This window comes from Halichoerus grypus, chromosome 10, assembly GCF_964656455.1.
Source record: "Halichoerus grypus chromosome 10, mHalGry1.hap1.1, whole genome shotgun sequence".
NCBI classification, from domain to species: domain Eukaryota; kingdom Metazoa; phylum Chordata; class Mammalia; order Carnivora; family Phocidae; genus Halichoerus; species Halichoerus grypus.
In genome coordinates, this window is record NC_135721.1 from 137927952 (window position 1) to 137950080 (window position 22129).

General features: G+C 55.8%; 1 protein-coding gene across 6 annotated transcripts in view; it reads right to left on the minus strand.

The window, feature by feature from the left end:
- Positions 1-1920: 1920 nt before the first annotated feature.
- Positions 1921-22129, minus strand: part of DIDO1 (death inducer-obliterator 1) — a 51925-nt gene continuing 31716 nt past the window's right edge. For all 6 annotated transcript variants that reach the window (XM_078057366.1, XM_036105399.2, XM_036105397.2 and 3 more), the window contains 10 exons: positions 19115-19577; positions 18840-18999; positions 17756-17872; positions 17527-17631; positions 17157-17292; positions 16212-16734; positions 15642-15795; positions 14846-14935; positions 13790-13985; positions 1921-6524 (listed from right to left, as the gene is read on the minus strand). In XM_078057366.1, coding sequence (XP_077913492.1) covers positions 3460-6524; positions 13790-13985; positions 14846-14935; positions 15642-15795; positions 16212-16734; positions 17157-17292; positions 17527-17631; positions 17756-17872; positions 18840-18999; positions 19115-19577 — 5009 coding nt within the window. In that variant the 3' untranslated portion in view covers positions 1921-3459. The remainder of the gene's footprint in view (positions 6525-13789; positions 13986-14845; positions 14936-15641; positions 15796-16211; positions 16735-17156; positions 17293-17526; positions 17632-17755; positions 17873-18839; positions 19000-19114; positions 19578-22129) is intronic.

The following is a 22129-nucleotide window of genomic DNA, read 5'->3' on the forward strand; positions in this document are numbered from 1 at the left end:
CACTGAGGCCACTCTACCCCTTGGGACTGCCTGCCTCTAGGTTCCCGTGAGGCATAAGACAAAACTCTGTAGAATCTCTGTTCATTGGCGTTTCCTAAATGTATTTCCCTGGTGATATAGCCCTGAGCATCAGCAACGCAAGCACAGAAAAAAGGGGCCAGAAATACCCTTAGGAATGCTTGTTTCCGGACCACGGCTTTTGCCCCCAGGGCGGTGGGGGGGCAGCGGGGCAGATCTTGGTTTGCTGAATATGCTGCTTTCATTTCCTGTTCTCCTGGGTGGACACTTAGGACCCCACAGACCTACAGGGAGCATTCATTCTCTGCAAACTAGAAAGATATGAACCCTTCGAACAATGCGAAAAACACGAATAATGCTTTTAATACTTGATGCCTTTGGGAATCGCCCGGGATAAAACAAATGAAAAAAAGACACAAGAATGTATAGAATCCCAATTTTGTGAAAGAAAAATAGAGGGGAAGAAGATTCAGGGAAAATAGGCAAACGTTACCAGCAGTGACTGCTGGGTGTCAAGTCACGGGGTGTCTCGGTGCTCCTGTCTTCCCCCCAGGGTCCTATGGTGAGCGCGTACCGCATTGTCCCACGGAGACCCAGCAGTCGGGCCCGTCCCTGCCTCCCCTCCGAGGGGCCCCCGTCGGGCTTGCCCACAGGGGCGCGTGCTTCTCTCCGCCTCCCGCACAGTTCCCGCAGCTGCGCCCCCTACCCGGCCCTGCCTCTAGGTGGGTCCCTGGGCTAGCGGGGGTGCGGTGGAGCCGGGGAGCATGCCAGCCCCTCAGCGCTGTCTCCGTGGAGCCCCAGCCCCTTCCAGCTTTCTGGGGAACAGGCTCCTTTCATGCTCCCTCATGGCTACCTCTACGCAGCGCAGCCCGGCCGGTGAAGCACCAGGACTGGGGTTCCCAGGCCGCTGGCACCCCCGCCAGGCCCCGCAGCTCAAGTCCCAGGGACTGCCCTGCCTGGCCATGTCCTCAGGCCGGACTCCTCACTAGTCGGGTTTCTGGAGAGCCACACACAGCTCGGGGCGCCCTGGATTGTGGGCAACATTGGCTAAATGGGGTCACAGGTTGGAGGGGTGATGGCGTGACAGGTGGCAGGGTGAGGACAGCGCTGCCTGGTGCCGCAGGAAGGTTTCGTGGAGCCTCTGAAAGACAGGCTTTGGGGTGAACACAAACAAAGCCAAGCATCTGAGGAGTAGATGATGGACTGAGGATTTTAACGTAGGGCCCAGTTCCCCGACATTTTGGGGAAACCCCTGTGATGGCAGTCGGCAGGCCTGAGGGCTCACGAGTCTGGGAGCCGGGCGCCATGCTCAGCACTCCTTAGCGTCTGTCCTGCACAGCTGGGGTCTTCCGACCCGCAGGGCCTGGGCAGCCAGCAGCTCCCCGTAGAGCGGGCCCCCCCACGGTCAGGGCTGGCCCCTCAGGGCGCCCCGCAAACGAGCAGGCTCCACAGGCTTTTGTTGGCTGCGTGCTCCGCTGGGACGGGGGCCTGTCGTGCCGGAAGGCATGTCTTCGCTTCCTCGCGCAGCCAAGTTAGGGGTGCACACGCTGAGGAGGGGAAGTTTGGGCAAGGGGGCACCAGGTTGAGGGCAGTTATGGGTAGCGGTGACTAGCTGCAGTTCACGGGCAAGACCCATGCTGTGCCTATGCTCTAGCCGTGGCCACGTGTCGGTTCTCCTCGGCCTGAAGGCACCGCGTCAGCCTGCCGGCCACGGCCACGGCCACGGCCACGCTGTCCGCCCCACCACGCGCTCCCTGAGCAGCACCAGGCACCGGGCGCGTCTAGCCACACGCGGAGGAGACAGAGCGGTAGGGCGCGTCACCCAGCTCGAGGCCGAGTGGGGGGCCCCCGTCCAGCCCCAAAGTCCCAACAGGGAAAAGCGACAGCACACGAGGGACAGAAAACCTTCTGTAGACGTTTATTCTACTTCAAGTAACAAAACCTATGGAGTTGCATGTTTTAATGTACAGTGATATCATACTTTGCAATATAAAATACAATTTACAGAAATTTCTATCAAGTAAACCTAAAGAAACACACTTGATTTTTACATTTGTGTATTTAAATTAGAAAAATTTGTTTTACATGTAAAAAACCCTTCACATCATATTAGATGTTGGAACTTGACGCCACTTCAATGTAATTTAACCTCCTGACGCTTGGTCTGGAACCAGTCACACCGAGTCACCAAGTTCTCTGTGTTCGTTGGTATCATTTGAACGTTTGTGCTAGAAAGTGAAAAATCTGTAGTGATGTACAATGGAAGAGACTCCAAAGAATGAATGAAATTCTCTAATTTTACACTTGCAAAAGTAAGTTTATGAAAATATAAAAAAATTATGAAAGTGTATTTGTACAGTCAAATAAATTAGCAAGGTTTTCTCTATTTCCCTCTTTGGAAGTACTTGAAAATACGCGACCAGGAGCGGGACGCTGTTTGGGTCAACAGCGTCCCGGTTTGTTGTTCTCAAGCTAGAGCTACTGTCACTGTTTTCTGTCTCAGACTTCACACAAACACTGTTCCATTTTCAATGACAGACTTTAAAACGCATCACCGGCCAGGGCGACGGTCTGGGGCGAGTGCACTTTCCCTGGGCCACAGGAAGGACTGTGGGGATGGTCGAGTTTCACAAACAAAAATGCTCCTGATTATTCAAATCAAAGTCACCCCCCACCCCCCACCCCCGTTTTAAAGTACACTTAATTGGCTTCTTTTCTCACTTTCTTTAAGCTGGTAAAGGTCACACCTTTCTCAATAAATTGCTATTTAAAAAATGCAACAGTTTCTACTCGGACAGATGTAGCTTTTAATCCTGTTTTTGAGAAAAAAAAACATATAAGGTGATATACAAAAACTGAGCAAAACTAAGAAATGTTTTGTTTCCTGGTTGAAATTTGTAATTCACATTTCCTTGTGACAAAAGAAAAACGCGTTTGTAAAAGCTCTTTCTCCCCATCCCCGGGAGGAGCGGAAGGCCTTCTCCCCCCCACCGCCCGCCTGTGCGCGGCCGCGCCCGTCGCCGCAGCTTTTCAGAAACAGAGATACAGAGACGTCAGTAAAGGTAGGGCTCTAAGGTCCACGGAAATTCCCTTAAAATTTACTCTGGTCAAGTTACTGGAAAAGATAACTTTATAATCTGAAAAAGCAATATGCTTCTGTAGACACTTTCCCATTTCAGTAATTTTAAATGGAAATACTGAGTTCTTATTTTTTTTAAAAAGCATCAGAATTGTAAAGATGTGAAATTTTGTAAGAAACCACTATACACAAAATTACAGTAATTTTTGAAGTCCAGAATATTCTATTCTGCATCTAAGTTCGCAGCTCTTTGCAAAACCACGTGCTCACCACGGCTGGGGCCAGCTCTCGGGGAGGCCGGCTGCGGGCGGGCGGCTGGGGCCAGAGCAGCCGCGGGGTCTCGTGTGGTCGGCGGGCGGCCGCTAGGTCTGCGCGGCGGGGGCGGCAGCCCGAGGGGCCTCAGCTTTGGGGTCGCGGGCGCCCTCCTTGCTTTTGCTGCGGTCCTTGCGCTCCCGGCCGTGGTCACGGGTCCGGTCACGGCCGCGCTCCCTGCTGCGAGACCGCTCCCGCTCCCGCCTGCGCTCCCGCTCCCGGTTTCGGCTGCGCTCCCGGCTCCGGCCCCACTCGGCCGCCCGCTCCGGCTCCCGCCCCCGGTCCCTGTCTGCACCGCGCTCCCGACTCCGGTCCCACTCGCGCCCGGGGTCCTTGTCGCGGTGACGGCCCCGCTCGTGGCCCCTTTCCCAGTCCCGCTCCCGGCTCCAACGCCGCCCTCGCTCCCGCCGGCGCTCCTCCAGGGCCCTGCCCGGCCGGTTCTCTGGCAGCGCGGCTTCGGGCTCATCCAGAGGCTTTTCTTTGGGCCCGGCTTCAAACCGCTCCCTCGGCCGCCCTTCAAAGGCCTGGCTTCTGTACTCGTGGCCCTTGCCCTCACGGAAATCGGCCTCAGGGCCCTGTGTGGGCGCCTCTTCCCAGCGCTCCGGCCGGTGCGGCGGCGGGTGGCTGGGCAGCTCTAGCAGTGGCCTGGGGCCCGGCTTCAGCCCCGGCGCCGGCGGGCCCTGGAAGTGGAAGCGGGGGGGTGTGGGCTCGCTCTTCTCGGGAAAGGGCACAGACCCTCTGGGTCCGCCAAACGGAAGGGGTGCTGGCGCCCGGGGGTTGGCAAATCTCGGCGGTGAGCTTACCCTCTGCTCCTCGAACTGCTGAGGCTGAATCCCCCTGGGTCCTGGCATGAAATTTGGTGCTTGGCCTCTGGGTCCTTCAAACTGACCAGGATGCGGCCCCCTTGGGCCCACAAAGTGGCCAGGGGGGGGCCCTCTCTGACCGCCAAACTGGGAGGGAGGGGGACCCCCTCGGGGCCCTTTAAACTGTGACAGCAGAGGCCTTCTCTGGCCTCCAAACTGGAAAGGCGCCGTGCTCCTACTCCCCATGAACTGGGCTTGTTCTGGCCCCTCAAACTGAGGGGCAGGGCCGGCCATCTCATCGTATGGGCTGTCCTGGAATTCCCTTTTCTCCCCGTGGGGGTCCTTCCGCTCTTCAAATTGGGGTGGTGCTGCTCCTCTGGGCCCCCCGAGGTGGGAGGGGGAGGGACCCCTGCCATCCCCGTAGGGAGGGGGCCCATGTGGCCCTGAGAACAAGGAAGGGATGGGCCCCTTCTGGGCCCCGAATCTGGCCGGCGGAGGCCCCCTTGGCCCATCGCTATTAGAAACGATATTCTCTTCTGAAAACGGAGGGACTGGCCCCCTTGGTCCTGGGAAACTGGGGCCATGAAGCCCCGACGTCCCAAAAGCACGTGGTGCTGGGTCACGCTGGCCCTGAGATGGGGGCGGAGGGGCCCCTCCTCTCTGTCCAGCTGTGGGGAACGTGGCAGCCCCCTCACCGGGTCTGCACTGTGGCTCTCTGTCTCCTTCGGCTTCAACTGCCGGGTGGTCACCTTTTTCAGCAAACTGAACATTTCTCGGATCCTCGTACTGGGTCGAGCCAACCGATTTTTCCTGAGAGGTACACGCTGGGCCTGAGAAAGGGTCCCTCCCTCCAGGAGAGGGGAAACTCTGCCCGTCGTTCTGCAAAGGGAAGCCAGGCTGAAACGCGGTGCTGGGGGGCGTGGGCAACAGCACCTTGCGGGCAGGTCTGGGCATGCTGCTCGAGCCCGCCGGGGGCGGGCCGCCATCTGCCGGGGGCGGTACGGGGCTCAAGGAGCGCTCGTGCTTGGGGCCGTCCGGCTTGGCTGGCAGGGCAGTCTCTGCACCCTCTTCCCGGGCTGTGGGGGCCCTCGAGCCAGCTTCGCTCTCGCAGTGATCCGCGGCCAGCCGCCGGGCCTGCCGGGGGTCCCGACTCTGCCGCGGGTCGCAGCCGGGGCCGGCGGCTGGAGGGGCACCAGGGAGCGCAGCGGGGCGGCTGGTGGCCTGCTGCTCTTGCGGAAACAGCTCGGCCTGGGGCAGGGAGGACTTTGGGGGTGGCGACATGAGTGCCTCAGCCACGGAGAAGTGCGCCATGGAGGCCCCCACGGCGGCCCTCTGCTGCCGTAGCGCGGCTTCCTGCTCCTCCACCTGCCTCTTCTGCTCCTCAATCTGCTTGTTGAGCTCTTCTATCATCTTCTGCTGCTCCACCAGGGAGGGGGCCGCTCCGGGGGCCACGGGCTCACCAGGCCTCTCCGTGGCGCCGCCCTTCCCGTCCGCACACATCCTGTTGGGCAGGTCGTCGATGGCCACTTTGGCTTCTTCTAAAATGGTCTCATCTTCTGGGTCATAGGCCACCTCCTCCCGCTCGGCGGTCTCGGGGGCCTTCTCTACATCAGGGCGCCTCCCACGCTCGAGCTGAGTGTCAAAGGCTCTCTCAGGGCCGTACTCCTCTTCGGGGTCATACGGTCTGTCGTCTTCCTCGTCCTCCAGAGCTCTGTCTTTTGAGAACTGACCGAACTGCTGGACAATTGGATCTAGTAAAGGCGCCGCGGGCAGCCCGCCGTCGGCCTTGGCTTTGGAGTCTGGGTGGGAGGCTGGGGCGGACTCCACGGGCTCTCTGGCAGGGGGGTCAAATGACTTCTTCTTCCCAAACAGGGTCTGCAGGATGTGCTCCAGGGGCGAGGCTGTTTTCGGGGCGGAGGAATTGGCAGAGGCAGCGGCCGCCGGAACAGCCACTGCGGGGGCTGAGGGGACGCTGCTCGTGGCTCCTGGTTTGAGCGAGGACAGGATCTTCAACACAGAGGACGAGGCTGGCGCAGCTGGGGGCTCCGGCAGCGGGGGCGGCGGTGGAGGAGTCCCTGGGGGTGTGGTGCTGACTGCCATGTCCCCGGAGCCCACCTGGGACTTGGGGGGCTTCCTCTCAGACTGCGGGGCCGCGGGCACTTTGGGATAGACTGGAACCTCTGTTTCTTCTTGGGTCTGAGGGCGGATCCGCTTCTCCTCTACCTTCTCTAATTCTCCAGCATTTGAAGGACGTTTTATTCTCTGACAGATTACTAACCCAAGGATTATGTTGGGACGTGGTGACTCAAGACCTGAAAAACAAAATATTTGTGCAAATTTTAGAACCTAACTTCAGCCTTTGTTCCTCAGATGCAAACCCTATTAAGGGTGGTAGTGGAAGAAACTCACTGGCAAAGTAAAATCAAGTGTTTGAAGAGTTTACTGCAAAAGACTGCGGAGCCACGACCACAGAGCCCAGGGCCCAGCTCACACGTAAATTCACCCGACTGTCACAACTTACGTTGTAGATCTAAACACCAGATATACTGCTAAAGCAGCTGCATGAGAGAGGAGGTGGGGAAGCCCATTATGCAAGTACCAACATCTGCTAACCTACAGGGAGTGAGGCAAGGTGCACTGGGAGGGTTTTTCAACAAGATCTTAGCTGTGTTCTTTTATTTGCCTCTTGCTAACACATCAGAAAGGCAATAGCCTGTCCTGTCTTAACTGAGGATTTGCTCTACAGAAATGAAGCTGAAGGTTCGATCAGGGGGCCAGTCTGACAACTTGGTTACGATGCTCACCTCCGCACATGCCATTAGGTAAGTTCACTAGCTGCTGGTGTCCAAGTCGCAGTGAATGGGAAGGACTGTGCTGACTGAAATGGCTAAAATAAATGTTCTTCTCGGTTTGAAAGACACTCAGTTAACAAGAGCTAAGTAAAGCTCACGGTCTCTGTAAGCACAGGACGGCGCTGAGACACAAGCGCAGGGTGTTCAGAAAACTGGCCACGCGGAAGACCCTGGGGTTTCTGGGCACAGGACCGCTCTTAAACATAATCATTTCTTAAATAAAAAAAGATTATTCCATTCTAAATTGTACATCAGGAATGTTAGTATTTCAATAATGATTCTCTGCCCCACGCTCATAATAAATCCAGAACACCAAAAGAGGAACAAAAAAACCCAAGTCACAAAACAGTAATTTTAGGGAAAAATGATACGCAAAAATTTGTCAATAGCGTAAGATACTTAAAATCAAATTGTATGAATTCACCTGATACATTGTTGCTGTAGTATATAGGCATTTATGCTGCCTGTATATAGCTTTCACTTACTGAAAATCAGTAGTTTTCTCATTCTTTTTGGTTTTAAAGATGATCACAAGTCACTTCAAATAGTTGTTTTTGGACACCATTATATAATTCCAAAATGTCTGTTAATCTTCCCAAATTCCAATAGAGCTGGGTTGACAGGCGGAGCACACGAGGGTGGAAGATGGCCCATCCAGCCCCCGAGGAGGAAAATCAGGTATGCCAGAGTGCGGTGGGGAGACGGAGCCTCTGCGCACACAACCTAGTGCTACCCTCCCTCCCCCCCATCGGGAAGGGCCTGCTTCACCGGCTCGTGTGTGAGAGCGGGATGCCCATGGAAGACATCCACTCCTAACACACCAGGACCTGAACACCACCTTCATTAGAGACCCGGCTTCCAGAACATTCTCTCCCTGGCCGCCCCCCCCCCCCCAAAAGCTGTGTATCCAGGAAAGGAAGAGCCTGGCAAAGGAGGGAATAGAGACTGGAAGGTCAGGCAGCCCACCCTGAGTGTCCTATCGGAATGTTTCTGCTCAGCAGACATGAAGGGTAATCTATCAAGTTCATTCCCTAATTAACATGAGTTAAGGGTATTTTAACTTCGAATGACATCTCTCTTACTCTAACAGCCATTTACTGAACGCTTGCTTACTCAGATCCAGTTTTGGGTATGATCAATTGCTGAAACGGCTCTCTGCTGGCCATTCTGGACCGAGTGTCTGCTGCCTGGCTCTCCCTGAGGAACCTGACACGCGAGCCAAAGTGAAGGGGTGTGCTCAGCCGCGTGGGTGGGTGGGCGGGCGGGCGTGAGCAAGGGCTGGGGAGCCTTGTGGAGGGGAAGTCCCACGACTGCACTCAGCGCAGAGGGCTGTGCCCCTCTTAAGGAAAAGCCCAACTCCTGGCGCACCAACGTCAAGGCTTGTGGCTGGGGGTCGAGTCTCAGGTCAGCAAGCTGTGCGTGACGGGCAAGTCACGGTGTTAAACCCAGGAAGACCTGGTCTGGGGTCTGGTGAAGTGTGCCCTTCCAACTAAAACTCCCCGACAGTTTCACGGGCTGACTGGAGAAAACAATCACTACACCCTAACCTCGGCAACGCTCTGTAGGTTCCAACCTCTGCTGTCCTAGTCATCACAGGCAAGATGGTTAAATTACTCAGTATTTACATTTGTTTTGACAGCAGCGAGCTCTCTGGACATTGGCATCTAATTAAGTAGCGTTCAACTCTCAACTACCTCATCTGCACAGATCTGTAAGTGATCTAACGAAGTTCCAGACTCATAGCAGCGTTAGTTTTGAATTTCGCCAAGATTTTAAATTTAAACTGGGTGGTCACAAAAATGCATACGTCTGTTTCGAAGTAGTCAGATGTTATCATCTGAATTGTGTGTTCATGTTATGGTTGCACAAATATCTGAAGTGTAACTAGCACCTTGGCAATAACTGACATTTGTGGAACAATAAAATTCACTGATCTGTCTCGGGCCTTAGGATCCATCTTTACTGAGATGAGGGTGCGCCCGACTCGACCCTGCCCTCTGCTGCCACAGGGCAGGTGGCAGGCAGGGTGACCTTGGGCAAGAGCAAATGGGTGCCCACACCTGGGGAGGCAGTAGAGGGCCGGCTCTCCTCCAGAACGTCCCACTCCCAGCCAGGGCCCTCTGCAGGCCTGCCCACTGCCAAGTGCTCCCCTGGAGAGGACAGGGTGTCCGAGCGGGTGAAGCAGCGGCCGTGGCCACACCGGCTGCAGCGTGGAGACCAAGGGCTCCAGCCCAGGGCACAGGGCTGCTTCTCTGCTTTTGCAAAATTCCTCCCTTTGTCCATCGTTAGAAGCAGAGATGCTTACTTACCCACCGCCCTTTTGAGGGATGTTAAGTTTGTTAATTCATAAAGCCGATGAAAACAAGCAACTAGGTGGGTGGGAGATTGCAACAGGAGCTGCAGCTAGGGGGGCCATCCTCCATTTCCAGAGGAGTGATCACTCGGAACAAGGGTGTCGGCACCCACCCGCTCCGAAATGCCGGAGCAGATGTGTCTTCAGGGGACTGCGTGGGTCGCACAAGCCTCTGTGGTTGTAGGCAGTATGCAGGCATCCCCGAATGTTCTCAGTGGAAGGTCTCTAGCCTCAGTCTCCACGGCTGGAATCAGACCCGCACAGAAAAAGTGGGCAAACCCAGGGACTGGGGACATCTGCCCCGCCGTGTGCCAACGGACTTCCTGACACCAGACCCGAGCCAGGATTTGTGTTCCTGCGTGTGAGCGGCAGGGAGGCCAGGGAAGGTGAAGGGGCTGGGAGCATGGCCCTGGGCCGCCCTCAAGCACCTCAAGCCTGACACAGCATGGGACAAAACTTTGTTTTAAACTACCTGAAAGCGGACTCCCGAACCCCGAAACTACCAAAATGCTCTTACCCCCAAATCTATCTGGCACTCTATTTATTTTTTTAAAATGAAAACTCTTATAGTCTGAATCCATCAAAACAAAATTTTCACTCCTGCTAAACAGAAACTGTGTGGGAGTTAACAGGCCATAGTTCTGAGGTATGACTTGCCTAGAAAGAGACTTGGCAAACACAGGGGGGACACTGTATACCTCCCCCACCCTGCACCCCCACCGCACACACGCATAACGCACACGCACACACACGCACCTCTCCCTCTTCCCAATTTTGAATCCCTAAGACCCGTACAAAGCCACTGGGCCCAGCGCGCGTTTCAGGTAAAAGGAGAGCGTTGTCTGTCTTCGTCCGGGCTGCACGCCCAAAGGGGGGTCGTGTTGGCTTATAAAAAAATAAAGGTGGAGACTTTCGTCCTCCATCCCAGTGGACCTGTAACAGGTACCAAGAGCTACCAAATGGTTCAAATTCAAACAAACAGTGACCAGTTTCCATGAAATATTTTTATTGATTTCGAAGGAGAAAGCGGTACATTGAATTCAATACCATACTTGACTTTGAGAACGTGGGCACAGCCATGACTCTCACACACACACGCACACAGGAAAACTGAGGAGCGCTTACCTGGCAGGACTGCACCTCACAGAAGTTTCCAGCTAGTTAGAAAGCAGTTAGAGTGAATGCAGAAGACGGCACCATGGGTTTACAGGGTTCATGGAAACCGCCCTCCGCACTAAGCACCCGGCAGGCGGACTCCCTGCCCTCCCTCCCCACCCTCCTCCCCGTGCGCATCCTGGAAGCCCACCACCACTCCACAGGTGCTCCAGGCTGGAGCCTGCGCCCTACCCAGTCCCTCGGTCCCGGCCTGCCAGGGTCACAGGGGGCCGTAAGATGAACGTCCAACGTCAGCTGGATCAGAAACCCGGGCTTTCCAGGTGTCTTCTGAAACTGTGCCGTTAGGTTATTAAGAATGACACGTGGGACAGAACAAGACAACCTGGTATTTCTAATGGACAAATCCTACAAATTCACACGGACGGAAACGTCCTCAGAGAAGCTGAGCGTGCTCTGGGTGTGTCCTGACACGCTGCGTGGACACCTGGTGTGTGGGCCGAGGAGCGGCCACGCGTGGACACACGCTCCGTGTTCACTGTCAGGAGCCCGACGCTGGGGAAACACTCAGCACTGGCCGAGGGGCAGGCGCATGCGGAGTCCCCAGGTTAGGAGCCTTCTGCGTCCTGCTTCTCAAGTGTGGACAGCAGGAGTTTGGGGAGAATCCCACATAGACGACATCTACGGGGCCCGCGAGTCCAGGAGGTGAGGGCACCTGTAGCTTTTCTCCACGAACCGAGCTTCAGGGGGAGCCGGTCACGCCCTTCTGCAACCCCTCCCCGCCTCCTGCTCACACGGCAGGCCCCTCACCCAGACCGGTGGCTTGCCGGAGCCGGGGTCCCGTGTCCGCCGAGGCCTGCGCTTCGTGTGCTGCGCAGAGACCGAGCGTGACAGACGGGGGAGGTGTAGACCCGGGCACAAGCGACTACGGGGTGTGCGACCTCAGGCAAGCGACAACCGTGGGCAGCGCAGGGGACTCCCCGGGAGAGTGGGCTGTGGTGGGAGTCAAGGGCGCCCCCGTCAGGCTTGGGCAGTGCTCGCTGGCTGGCGCCTGCTCGAGTCCGCCGGCTGTTCTGCTGAGGGACGCCACGCTTTCACGGGGTGCCACGCAGAGACTGACTCTGCGAGGACAGGGACCTCCACGACGGGAGACACACCCCCACGCCCAGCCTTTCACACGCGACACACACCACGAAACCAGGACACACGGACAGTTGGATCTAAAGAGCGCCAAGTCACGCTATGGGTACGTGACGCAGGTCAGGCAGAGAACCTGGCCGGGGCTCGAGGCTGTTTACTAGGAAAGTGTGTGAAACACACACAGGTAAGGATGGCAGTAGTGGTATCAGGAGAATAAAAAAACATATGCTAAGTACAGTTAAACCCAGAAGTCCCTTAAATTACAAAAAATCTTTAAAAGCTTATGAGCAGAATTTCACTCATCACTACGTTCCTAAAGCCCTCCCTCCTGTCCTGTATCTACTGTGGATGGAAGTCTGTGGGTCGTCCGGGGAGCCCTTCGGGTGGTTTTGGAGCTTTCGGAGTGCAGGTGGCCGGTCACCGAGCGTGTCCGGGGGGTCAGCGGCCATCACGCTTAGCGGATCTGGCGCGTGCCACCCACCCCACCGCCCTCCTTGTCCCTGTGTCACCCTGGAAGTGTCCCTTGCGACCCCCGCCCCTCTGCCGGCTGGGCTCCCCCCGCCGCGGCTCTGCTGGAGGGTCTCCTCACCTGTCCACTGCAGGGAGCCTGCTCCTGCCTCCGCATCAAGCCCAGCTCCTTGCAGCCCTGCCCCAGCGGGGCCTCCACACAGGCCTCCGCTTGCTCCCGACAGTGACGTCTCCGGGAAGCTCACCCCCTGCGGACCTCGCAGCTGGGGCGGCGGGAGGAGCTTTAGCCCGGCTTCAGGGAGCTGCGGATCTCAGCCGCGGCTCTGTGAACACCCAGTGTCTGTGTTACCAGGGAGCCCTACGCTTCTGCTTACGCTACATCCTCCACACGAGCTTCTACGCTGGGGACTGACTGGAGGCTCTTCACAGGGCCTGGGAGGCCAGCTTCTTCCTCTTCACCCTCGGGGACTCAGGACGGTCATCCAGGGAGCGGGCCAGCACGCTGCACACAGCTGCTCGCCAAGAACCTCCAGCAAGGTTTTTTCTGCCACCCGCTAGGGGGCGTCTCTTCACCCCAAGGGTTCGCGAGAGGACCCCCTCAAGTCCTTTGCTTTTAAACTGTACTCGGCACTAAGGTGACTCGGTGTAGCGTGCCGGCAGCTATCTACCCCCCAGTTACGGACACCAGCCCACAGCACTGCGGGCCGGCTTCTGACACGTAGGGACCAACCGAGCCCGGCTCAAGCGCTAAGAACACACTCCAGTCGGGACCCGGACGTGCGTGTGGGTGGTGCGCCCTGGCCCGAGCAGCCCTGCTGGGCCCAGCTACGGTTTAGGTGCAGTGAGTACGGCATGTGGCTGCGGTGGGAACACTGGCCGGGACTGGCGACAGGGCCAGGGCCACAGAGGGGCCAGGTCTAGGCAGCGCCAGCATGGGCCTGGCGTTCAGCCGCGGCTCCAGAACGACAAAGCACCTCGAGAGCGTTCACCGTGCGTTCTCCGGTGTCTCCGTCCTTCAGGGACTTCATGACCAAGGAGACACTTCAATGTGGGCCTCTTCTGCCAGCTGCGTACTCAGTCACGTGGACTTCTCAGGGCTTAACAGGAGTGGGCCCCTCACACACCATGTCCCCTTTGGAATCACCCTCAACCCCTTGACACATCTGAGCTCTTTTTTTTTTTTAAAAGAACTAATTTGTAAATAATCTTCTAAAAGTACCACTTTCTAAGGAATGAACACACACAGAATAGCTTTCCTGTATCTCTTGCCTGGCATCTGCCCACCCCGGAGCTGCGGGGCAAGCACAAGCATCCCCCAAGCCCGCTGTGAGGATCACCTTCCTGTCCGGCCCTTTTCTGGTCTCCACTGACCTGAGGCCATGACCAGCTGGCTGGACGCTGTGGGATTTTCCCCTCTTCGTGTCACTTTTCTAAGATAATTCATGCCAACAGTAAGGGCATTTCTAGCGCCGCCCTCCGGTATCCCAGAAGCCGAGTTCTAGAGCTGAACGGGGCTCCCCCTGCACTCTTCGTTCCTGCTGCTAGACGGCCACGGTCGGGTGAGGTGGCAGATCTGCCCGCGTGGTGTTGGCAGGAAAGGGACGTGTGGGGTCAGGTGCGCACAGTCACCACTCACAAAGTTGGCGCTTACCTGGTCCCTCAAAGGGCAAGAGTTTGGATGGAATGGGGTCCTTAGCACTCAGTGGGATCAGGTAGAGGTCCTTGACGTGCCTGCTGTTATTAGCTACAACGCCAAAGCGGCCACGGCTGCTGAAATAGGAGTAGAGAGAGATATAGGCCACCTCCTCCTCCTCGGTCGCGGGGTGGAATCGGATCAAACACAGCTCCTGCAGCACAGAGACAGGGCGAGAGAGCGTTGGCCCGCGGCTGCTCGGAGCAGGCATCCGCGCTCAGCTTCCATCTAAACCTCAAAGGCCGTCTGAAACGAGAGAAACGAGCGCTTCTCGGCCCGGTCCCCACAGTCCTGCCGTCACGCGGTGCATCAGGATGATGGAGTGGGAGGGACAGCAGGGGCCCCAGCATCGTGCTGCTGGACTCAAACCTTGGTTTCGGCAGCAATCTCCTGAAGACCACTTCTACTCCTAGCCCCGCTATTCCCGAAACAGCCCTTTCTGTGTGTCCCTGGACCACACGTCATCCGCTCCGGTGCTGGCTTAGAGCAGAGTCTGACGCGGACTGTGAGGACAGTGGTCCCGATCACCTGGCTGTGTGACCTACACAAGAGCCGAGTGCGGCTCCATAACGGGAAGGCTCAACGAGACCAGAGGGTCTGAGCCCCGCGTGCGCCTGAGGAACACTGCAGCCCTTCCCCATGCATGCATGCCCAGCTGTGGCTGCAACTCCGGGGCTCAGAGCCTCCAGACCCAGGGCCCGGGCCTTGCGGGAGCCAGGTCACCTTCCGGCACCTGCCAGCTCCCTCAGTCACAGAAACAATGGGGAGACATAGTGCCTGTGTTTCTCACCGACCCTGAACTGCACACGCATTAATATACATCGTAATAAAACTGCCATTACTGTGTTACCCAAACACACAGTTATCCCGCTGTAAATGTCATTTGAAACATTTGCCTGGCAACATTTAATAACTTATAGGCTGACGTTGCAAGTACTAACCCATCAAGAAAGACTCGCGTTTACACAAACGCCTTCCTCCACGGGTGCAGAGGTTAGACTATGGCAGGTATACCTTAGACACAGAAGATCTGAGTTTGCCGACGTAATCCCAAACTGTTCTGGGTGTGATCCTTCCACCAATGTGAATTGTGTCCGGCAGGTCCTAAACAAAACGTACTTTGGGTAAATGACCAGTAAAACTGCAGCACTTTAGACTGACGTAATTTCAAGGCACCAAGCTACCCGAGATTCAAGAAGACCACAACTCCTCCACAGAAAATGGTTAACACTAGCACTAAATATTGGTTGGTTAGCATCCAGGATTACGGGTCCCCAGGCATGAGCGCAGCATGATGGCCTTCTGCCAAACGGGAGTATGTTTTGCAGAACGTTTCTAGGTTATCTGTTGTGAACGTGTACGCACAGCAAGGACTCGGACACGATCCGGAAGCGACTTACTTCTGCTCGCTAAGGTTGTGCGTACTAGTGCTGTTCACGCTGATTTTGGGACAGTGAAGAGCTGTGGTGTGTCCACACCAAGACAGTCACACGTGCCTTGCCACGCCTTCAGCCAGGAATGCACACACACTGGCTCAACGCCCTCGCTGAACAGAGGGAGGAGGAAAACGACCCAAGCTTTTTCATAAATGTTGGGACACTTCTCATTTGAATTTCTACCAGTGTCCAAACCGCTTAACCTGCTGACTCATGATAGGTTCTACGGTGCCTTCCGAGTGCGCATGCATCCGGACCCTCTGCTGGAAGGCTGCCACACACCTGACCCCGACACTGGGTAGAAGAGCTAGCTAAGGAAGGGCACGTGCACACACGTGCGCGCACACACACACGCTCTCACTCTCAGCTCTAACCTCACTGAGATAGTCACAGCACCCCGACACGGGATACGCCTTAGTGACAAATTTCGCTACACTCTGCATGTTAATAAATCCTTTCCAAATGGTGCTGAGTCGAGACAAAAAGAGGGTTGTATCTCCTTCTGGAGGGGACCTTGACTCGGAGAGGCTGTAAAACAAAACCAGAGAAAACAGATCAATCTTTCTCTCTGCTCAATTTCCAAAATATACAGATTTTATGGAATTATAAAGGCAAAACTAAATTCCTGCACGTTTTGGTAGCTTTTTCATATTAGCTACTTTAACCATAATGCCATGGACATTCTGGTCAAGAAAAAATAAACTGAACAGGCAACAAACCTGAATGACCGTAAGACCACATTTCAGTTTTCAAGATCTGTGTTTAAAATAAGGACCAGGCATGCTAAAGCCAGGCCTTCTCATGCCCCTGCAAACAAACTATCAGAGTGCAGCTGTACTCCGGGTGGCTCGGAGCCGAACGACAGGACCCCCCACCGCCCGTTCCTTTGGCTGATCCATGGGAAACGGAACCCACGGCCTGTTCGTGTGGCACGTGTAGCGCACCTGACGCGCGGCGGCGCCGCCGGCAGGAGGTATCTGGGCTCAGGGGACGAGGACGGCTTAGCTAGTATGGACTTGGGCACCGTCACCGAGGTCACAGTGGGCTTCAGGACGTCTTGTCGGGGTTCCGCTGCGTGGGCACCATCTGGGCGGGCTGCTGCGGGGGCCGTGACTGTACACGAGCCGCTGGACGCAGTCCTGGGGTCTCGGCCGGACACCGTGACCGTGGTGAGCACCGGGCCCCCACATGTCGCTGGGCAGGAGGGGCCTTCCAGGGCGGAGGATTCTGGGTGGCTGTCTCCTGGCGGCACGGGGAAATACTTTCTCTCCAGGTGCGTGTGAGAAGCACTTTCTAGGTCTGGCTCAGAGGCATTTTCGGGCAGAGTTTCTGGTATCGCTTCATCAGCTGAGCTAAGAACTGGCTCAGAGAGAGAGGTCTCATACTTGGATTTTGACTCTTCCTTCTTAGAAGCTGACAACTTTTGTTTTTTTGGAGCTGGCTCATCTTCTGATGAGGGAACCTGACCTGAAGAACATGAGGAAGGCCTTCCTGAGAAATCCCACACATTCAAGAGCACAGCTTGCCCCCAAGTAGATAATTTCTTATAAGAATAAAAAAATGCAACATTTTAAGATTTTATTTATTTACTTGAGAAAGTGAGCGAGCGAGGGAGAGAGAGCAGAAGCGGAGGGAGTGGGAGAGGGAGAAGCAGGCTTCCCGCGGAGCAGGGGGCCCGATGCGGGGCTCGATCCCGGGACCCTGGGACCACGACCTGAGCCGAAGGCGGACACGGAACCGACCGAACCACCCAGGCGCCCCAGAAGCAACATTATAGAGACTAAATCCATACGCTTCAGAAAGGACGATCACAATTTGGAGGATCGGTGACTGAGGCAAAAGGAAACGAAGCCTCAGCTCCGAAGGTTCGTGCCCCAGACTGCGCTCACCTGTGCAGATTTTGCAGTTGAGATCAAACAGATGCGCCCGGTGCTGACCCGTGGTGTCCTTGAGCATGCTGCTGAAGACGTCCAGGAGGGGTGCGGTGCTCTTCTCCGGCATGGCCCGCACCGACTCCTGCTGCTCCTGCAGGGCGAGGAGGGGACAGCTGAGCAGGTCCCGCGTCCCTCCATCTCCACGGCAACAGCACAGAAGCTGCCCGGGCTGGGAACAGCCATGGCACAAAGGCGAGGAGGAGCGCCGCTGCACACAGCACTTGTCACAAGCTCAGGGTCTTGCCCGACAACTCAGAGACCTAAGTACCCTGGGAAAATTACTTTTATTCCATTCTCGTCCATTCCCCAAGTCCCCAAGGCTTACGTCGGAGTCGGACACGGGTGGAGAGTCCTCCATGTCGGGAACAGGCTCCTGTTTAGTGGTGGTCTTCTTATTCTCACTGTGCAGCTTATTTCTGGACTCCATCACCTGGGACGAAAGGGCACAGAGCATGAAACCTTGTTCAGGGGGCCTTGCTCATGCCTCGCCCTTCAGCTGACGCCCGGGAGACCCAGAAGGCCCAGCACCGAGCGCCACCCCCCACGGCACTCACGGGCTTGGTTGGCCGCTCCCTCCACGTGGACAGCTCTTTAGACACCAGCTCTTCCGGCTTCATTCTCACAAGTTTTGCCAAAGAGATTTCCTCACGCAGAACACGATGGAAGAGCCCCTATAAACACACATCTTTAGTTCGCTTGCTCAGAAACACTTGGGTGTCCGCCTCTAAGACACCAGAGGGAATACAAGAAAACCACAGCAGTGCAGGAAGCCTCCACCAGAAGCCCAGCGGCAGCGGACGGAAGCCTGACGCACAGGACCGAGCTCAGCAGGGGCCAGACACCACCGACACGAGTCGGCTACATGCCCTCGTGCGCCACGCTGCACCGACTCTGCCAAAAAGACCTCAGGGAGAACAGAATCAACTCAAAAAGGTACAGAGTTAGAATAAAGGTAGCAAGAAACAGCTTCTTCCATGAGGTTACCAGGATGAGACGGGAAGTGAGACTCTGCTTCGCAGCACATGGAAGAGTTCGCGAGGCCGTCGGACAGGAGGCCCGAAGACGGCGAGCCCCGGAGGGCGAGAGGCAGGGGAACCACACCGGGCCAAGTGGCTAATGCTTTCCCAGGAACTCTCCTTTCAACCCCACTGGACGCGCACTGCCCACCCACGGCTGCTGGGAGGACTCAGGCCCTCCCACCATGCGAGCACACAGCACCTGCCCAAGTGGGGAGCACCACAGGGCGTGTTCAAGACCACTTATCGTTGCTCTAAGGAAGCCCCGATCGGCGGGCTCACTCAACTGAGGGGATGGTAAGAAGGCCGAAAAGGCTGTCTGAAGCCCAAATACAGAGATACTCATACGCTTAAGAATCTGGATGTTACTTTGGAGCCAATGAAATGTTACGAACGTAACTTCACAGCCATGTTTAGGAGAGAAGCAGCTGGTGAGACCAGGCCGGGCCTGAGAGAGTGTGTGCGAACCCGCACCCCGAGCCCAGGGAAGGTGTGACGGCGGCCCTCTGGCTTGCACTGCAAGGACGAGAACTTCCAGATGCCGTGTCCAGATGAACGCTGTGAGGTGTGCCTGGGAGACCCCGAGAGCCGGCAAGCCCCGCTCTGGGCCACCTGCACACACCTGGTTTTTGGGGTCCTTGAGGTTGAACATGATGCTGCGGTATTTGCTCTTGTAGCGGTTATCTGTGACTTGGAACAGGTTAAACATCTCCTTCTCAATGTGGAGGGCGATTTTTCCTACTTCACTTTCTGTCATGATTAAGTCATCACTGTCGTTGACTCTAGAAGGAACAAGAACAGGCCACATGAACCACTGCGCCCGCATGGGCCTTAAAGCGTGACAGTCACAAAATGACCACACTCAACAACTTTAAGAAATCAAGGAGAACAGCCCACCTTTTCCACAAAATCTCCTTCAAGGAGCGTCTGATATTTTGCCGAATTTGCGAATTTGGCTGCGACAGGGCGGGGTTCGAGGTCCCCAGGCGTCCTGGGGCTGGAGAAGCCAAGGGCACAGAGGCGGCTGCTGGCTTCCGGACGGCCCCCGCCACCGCGGCCGAGCTGGGTAGCTTTTTGGAAGCAGCTGCGGCAGCCCCAGGTGCCAGCGCTGCTTGCTTGGCGGCAGAAGCGCCGGCCGAGGGGGTGGCCGAGAGCCAGGGCCGCTTGGGTCCAGGGCCCTTGAAACCCGAGGGCGACTTCCTGATGGCCACTTTGGCTGCCGCTGCATTTGCGAAGGGTGGAGACTTCTTTGGAAGGAGATTTCTGGGCAGAGGTTGTCTGCTGCCTGCCGAGGGGCCCGCAGGGGCCATCTTCTTAGGAGCCGTGGTCCTCTCCTCCGCCCGCCTGTCCTCCTTCGTGGCTGCAAAAAAGATGCGCACACACTTAGTGAGGCCACATTACTGTGGGAGAGCAACTTAAAATAATTAACTATTAAGTCCAGGAAAAAAGTGCTACAATGAAGGGTTGCCACCAATATGGATGACCGTGACCACACCTTATTTCAGAAAAATATGCTTTGCTATATATTATTATGTTAAACCTTTTACTTCAAGCAACAAACCCTAGTCGTGACAAGCTTAATTTAAATCATGAACACAGCTTAAAAGCTGAAAGGCAAACCGCATCAATAAAATGACGTGGAAGAGCACTTTCTTTAAGATGTCAAGTGTCAGTTTTTGTAAACACGAATTGAGGAAATCTCAGGACAGGTCAGACAGGCACATTCCCCTCAAATGGACGTTCAGCTGCCCCCTGCCCATTCTTGGGGCTTCGGGAGGGCGGACCACAGGGCCTGGGGCGGCATGCAGGTGCTCTTTGCTGTCTCGATCAAAGTCAAGTGGATAAAGAGGGAAAGCAGATGGGGACTTGCGGCACAGGGAAGGTCAGTCACTTGACACTCAGAGAGGCTGTGTGACTGGCGGCCCCAAGGACAGCCCTCTGCTTGGACCCCATTTTGGGTAGAACAATAAATTAGTGTTTTTGGTCTAAACAAGGACTGCAGTAGAAAGCTAGATAAGTCAAAACCCCTCAACCTGCACAAAAATCTTTGTGATGCCGGTATTTTTTCTCCAGAGAGAGAGGATGTAAAGGACTAATTATATCCACACTGTATGAGACCACCTCCATCAAGGTCTCGGGTGAGCAAGACAACGGCTGGGGGCCAGTGCTGCAGCCCCTTGGCCCCAGGGCCAGCGGGGCCTCCAGGGACAGAGCCGTGGCACCAGCGCACACAGCAAGGCCACAGACGGCCGCAGCTCCACACCCTGCAGAGGGACAGAGCGACCCGGAACAGCGGGCACAGTAAGCAAGCCAGGACACCACGTGGGGATGCCGTCTAGGGTGGCAGTCAAGTCACTGGAAGGACTCCCGGACGAACTCCCTCCCCCAGTACAGGCTTCTCTCAAACTCTGTACTAGGGAGCCTCCCAAACACCAAAATAAGGAGCTTCAACATATGCTCCGGCGATCTTTCGGGTTTTCCCAGGGATTAAAAATCACTCAGTCACCAGTCGCTGTTCTAACGAACGAGGGAGAAGGCCTCAAATCTGAGGGAAAAGAGGCGATCCTACCCACAGAAGCCCAACCCAATGAACAGTGTCCCCGAGGCCACCATGGGTCCTTGGCCATCTTGGCAGAGGGCCAGAGCCACTGCTCAAGGTCCTCCCTCCTCGAGCAGCCGGGCAGGCCAGCGCTGCAATGGGAGCTAAAGGCCCTGGCACCTCAACTTTTCCCCCCTTTCAGGAGAAACACAACTTCCTCATTTTACAAAGTTTCCAACAGCGGCACTCCCACATGGATCCAACCTAGGGACAGTGCTCTGAGTACTTTGCTACCAGGCGTCAATTAGGACTTTAAATCCTGAATCTTCAGCCCACAAAGCCCTCCGACGTCATGCGTCCCGTCCGCCCCTGCCCAAGGTGGCCTGTCCTCCGGAACCCGGGCCTTGCCGGCAGCCTCAGGCCCTCCGCCCCCGGAGCAGCTGGCTCCTGCACCACATCCACTCTGCTCCCCACCACCCGTGCCCATGGTCACCGGGGGCCACACCTCTCAATGTCTCGTGTCCCTGGGAGCTGGAGTTTTAAAGAAAGCATGTGACAAAGCAATGAGAACGTCTCACAGAGTAAACAATAGGCACGCGGCAGGACCGCGGCAAACAGGTTCCCCCCAAGTACCTCGTCACGTTGCGTGTTTAAGCCTTGGGCAGTACCGTACCCCAGCATTTAGAAACCACTTTTTACCAGCTCAGATTTGGCTGCAAGGTCCACCTTGCCTGGGGGATGGCTAGTTTGGGGTTAAATCAAACAGATGGCAGTCCCTTTTCTTGAGGAAGCCGGAGCAGGGACAGATAGGTGGCACAGCAGGGACAAGGGGCCAGGATGGCAAGGCCCACGGCACGCGGACCTCGAGCAGCCACTGTGAAAAGTGAGGCCCAGAACCAGTTCAGTCCCTGCCCTTCTTGAAGACCAACTCTGCTGAGTGTACTTTAAGAGCACACTTAAAAAGCCGGCCTAAGGCACTTCAGAAACCCCAGTGAGGCTGGTCATGTACAAGACACCTGTGCCCATGACACCAGACATTTAAGTGGCTGCAGACGAAAAATTTAACTTTAAAAGCACTTACTACAAGGTGTCCCGATCAGAATCTAAGATCAATACTGCCACTGGTCTAACCAGTATTTCCCCATTCAGCAAAAAGCGAAGTCAAGATTATTTTTAGGATATTCCCAAAATACGTGACTAAAGTGACGTTTTATCCACAAATGGTTTAATGGTAAATAAACACAATCTATTTAAAAAGTACAGGATGGCTTTCCTTGACATCACGTTGCTATCTTACAGAACTAGTTGCTACTAGTTATAGTCAACTTCTGTTATCCCTTACCTGCACTTTGAGAAGTACATAAACAGGCACA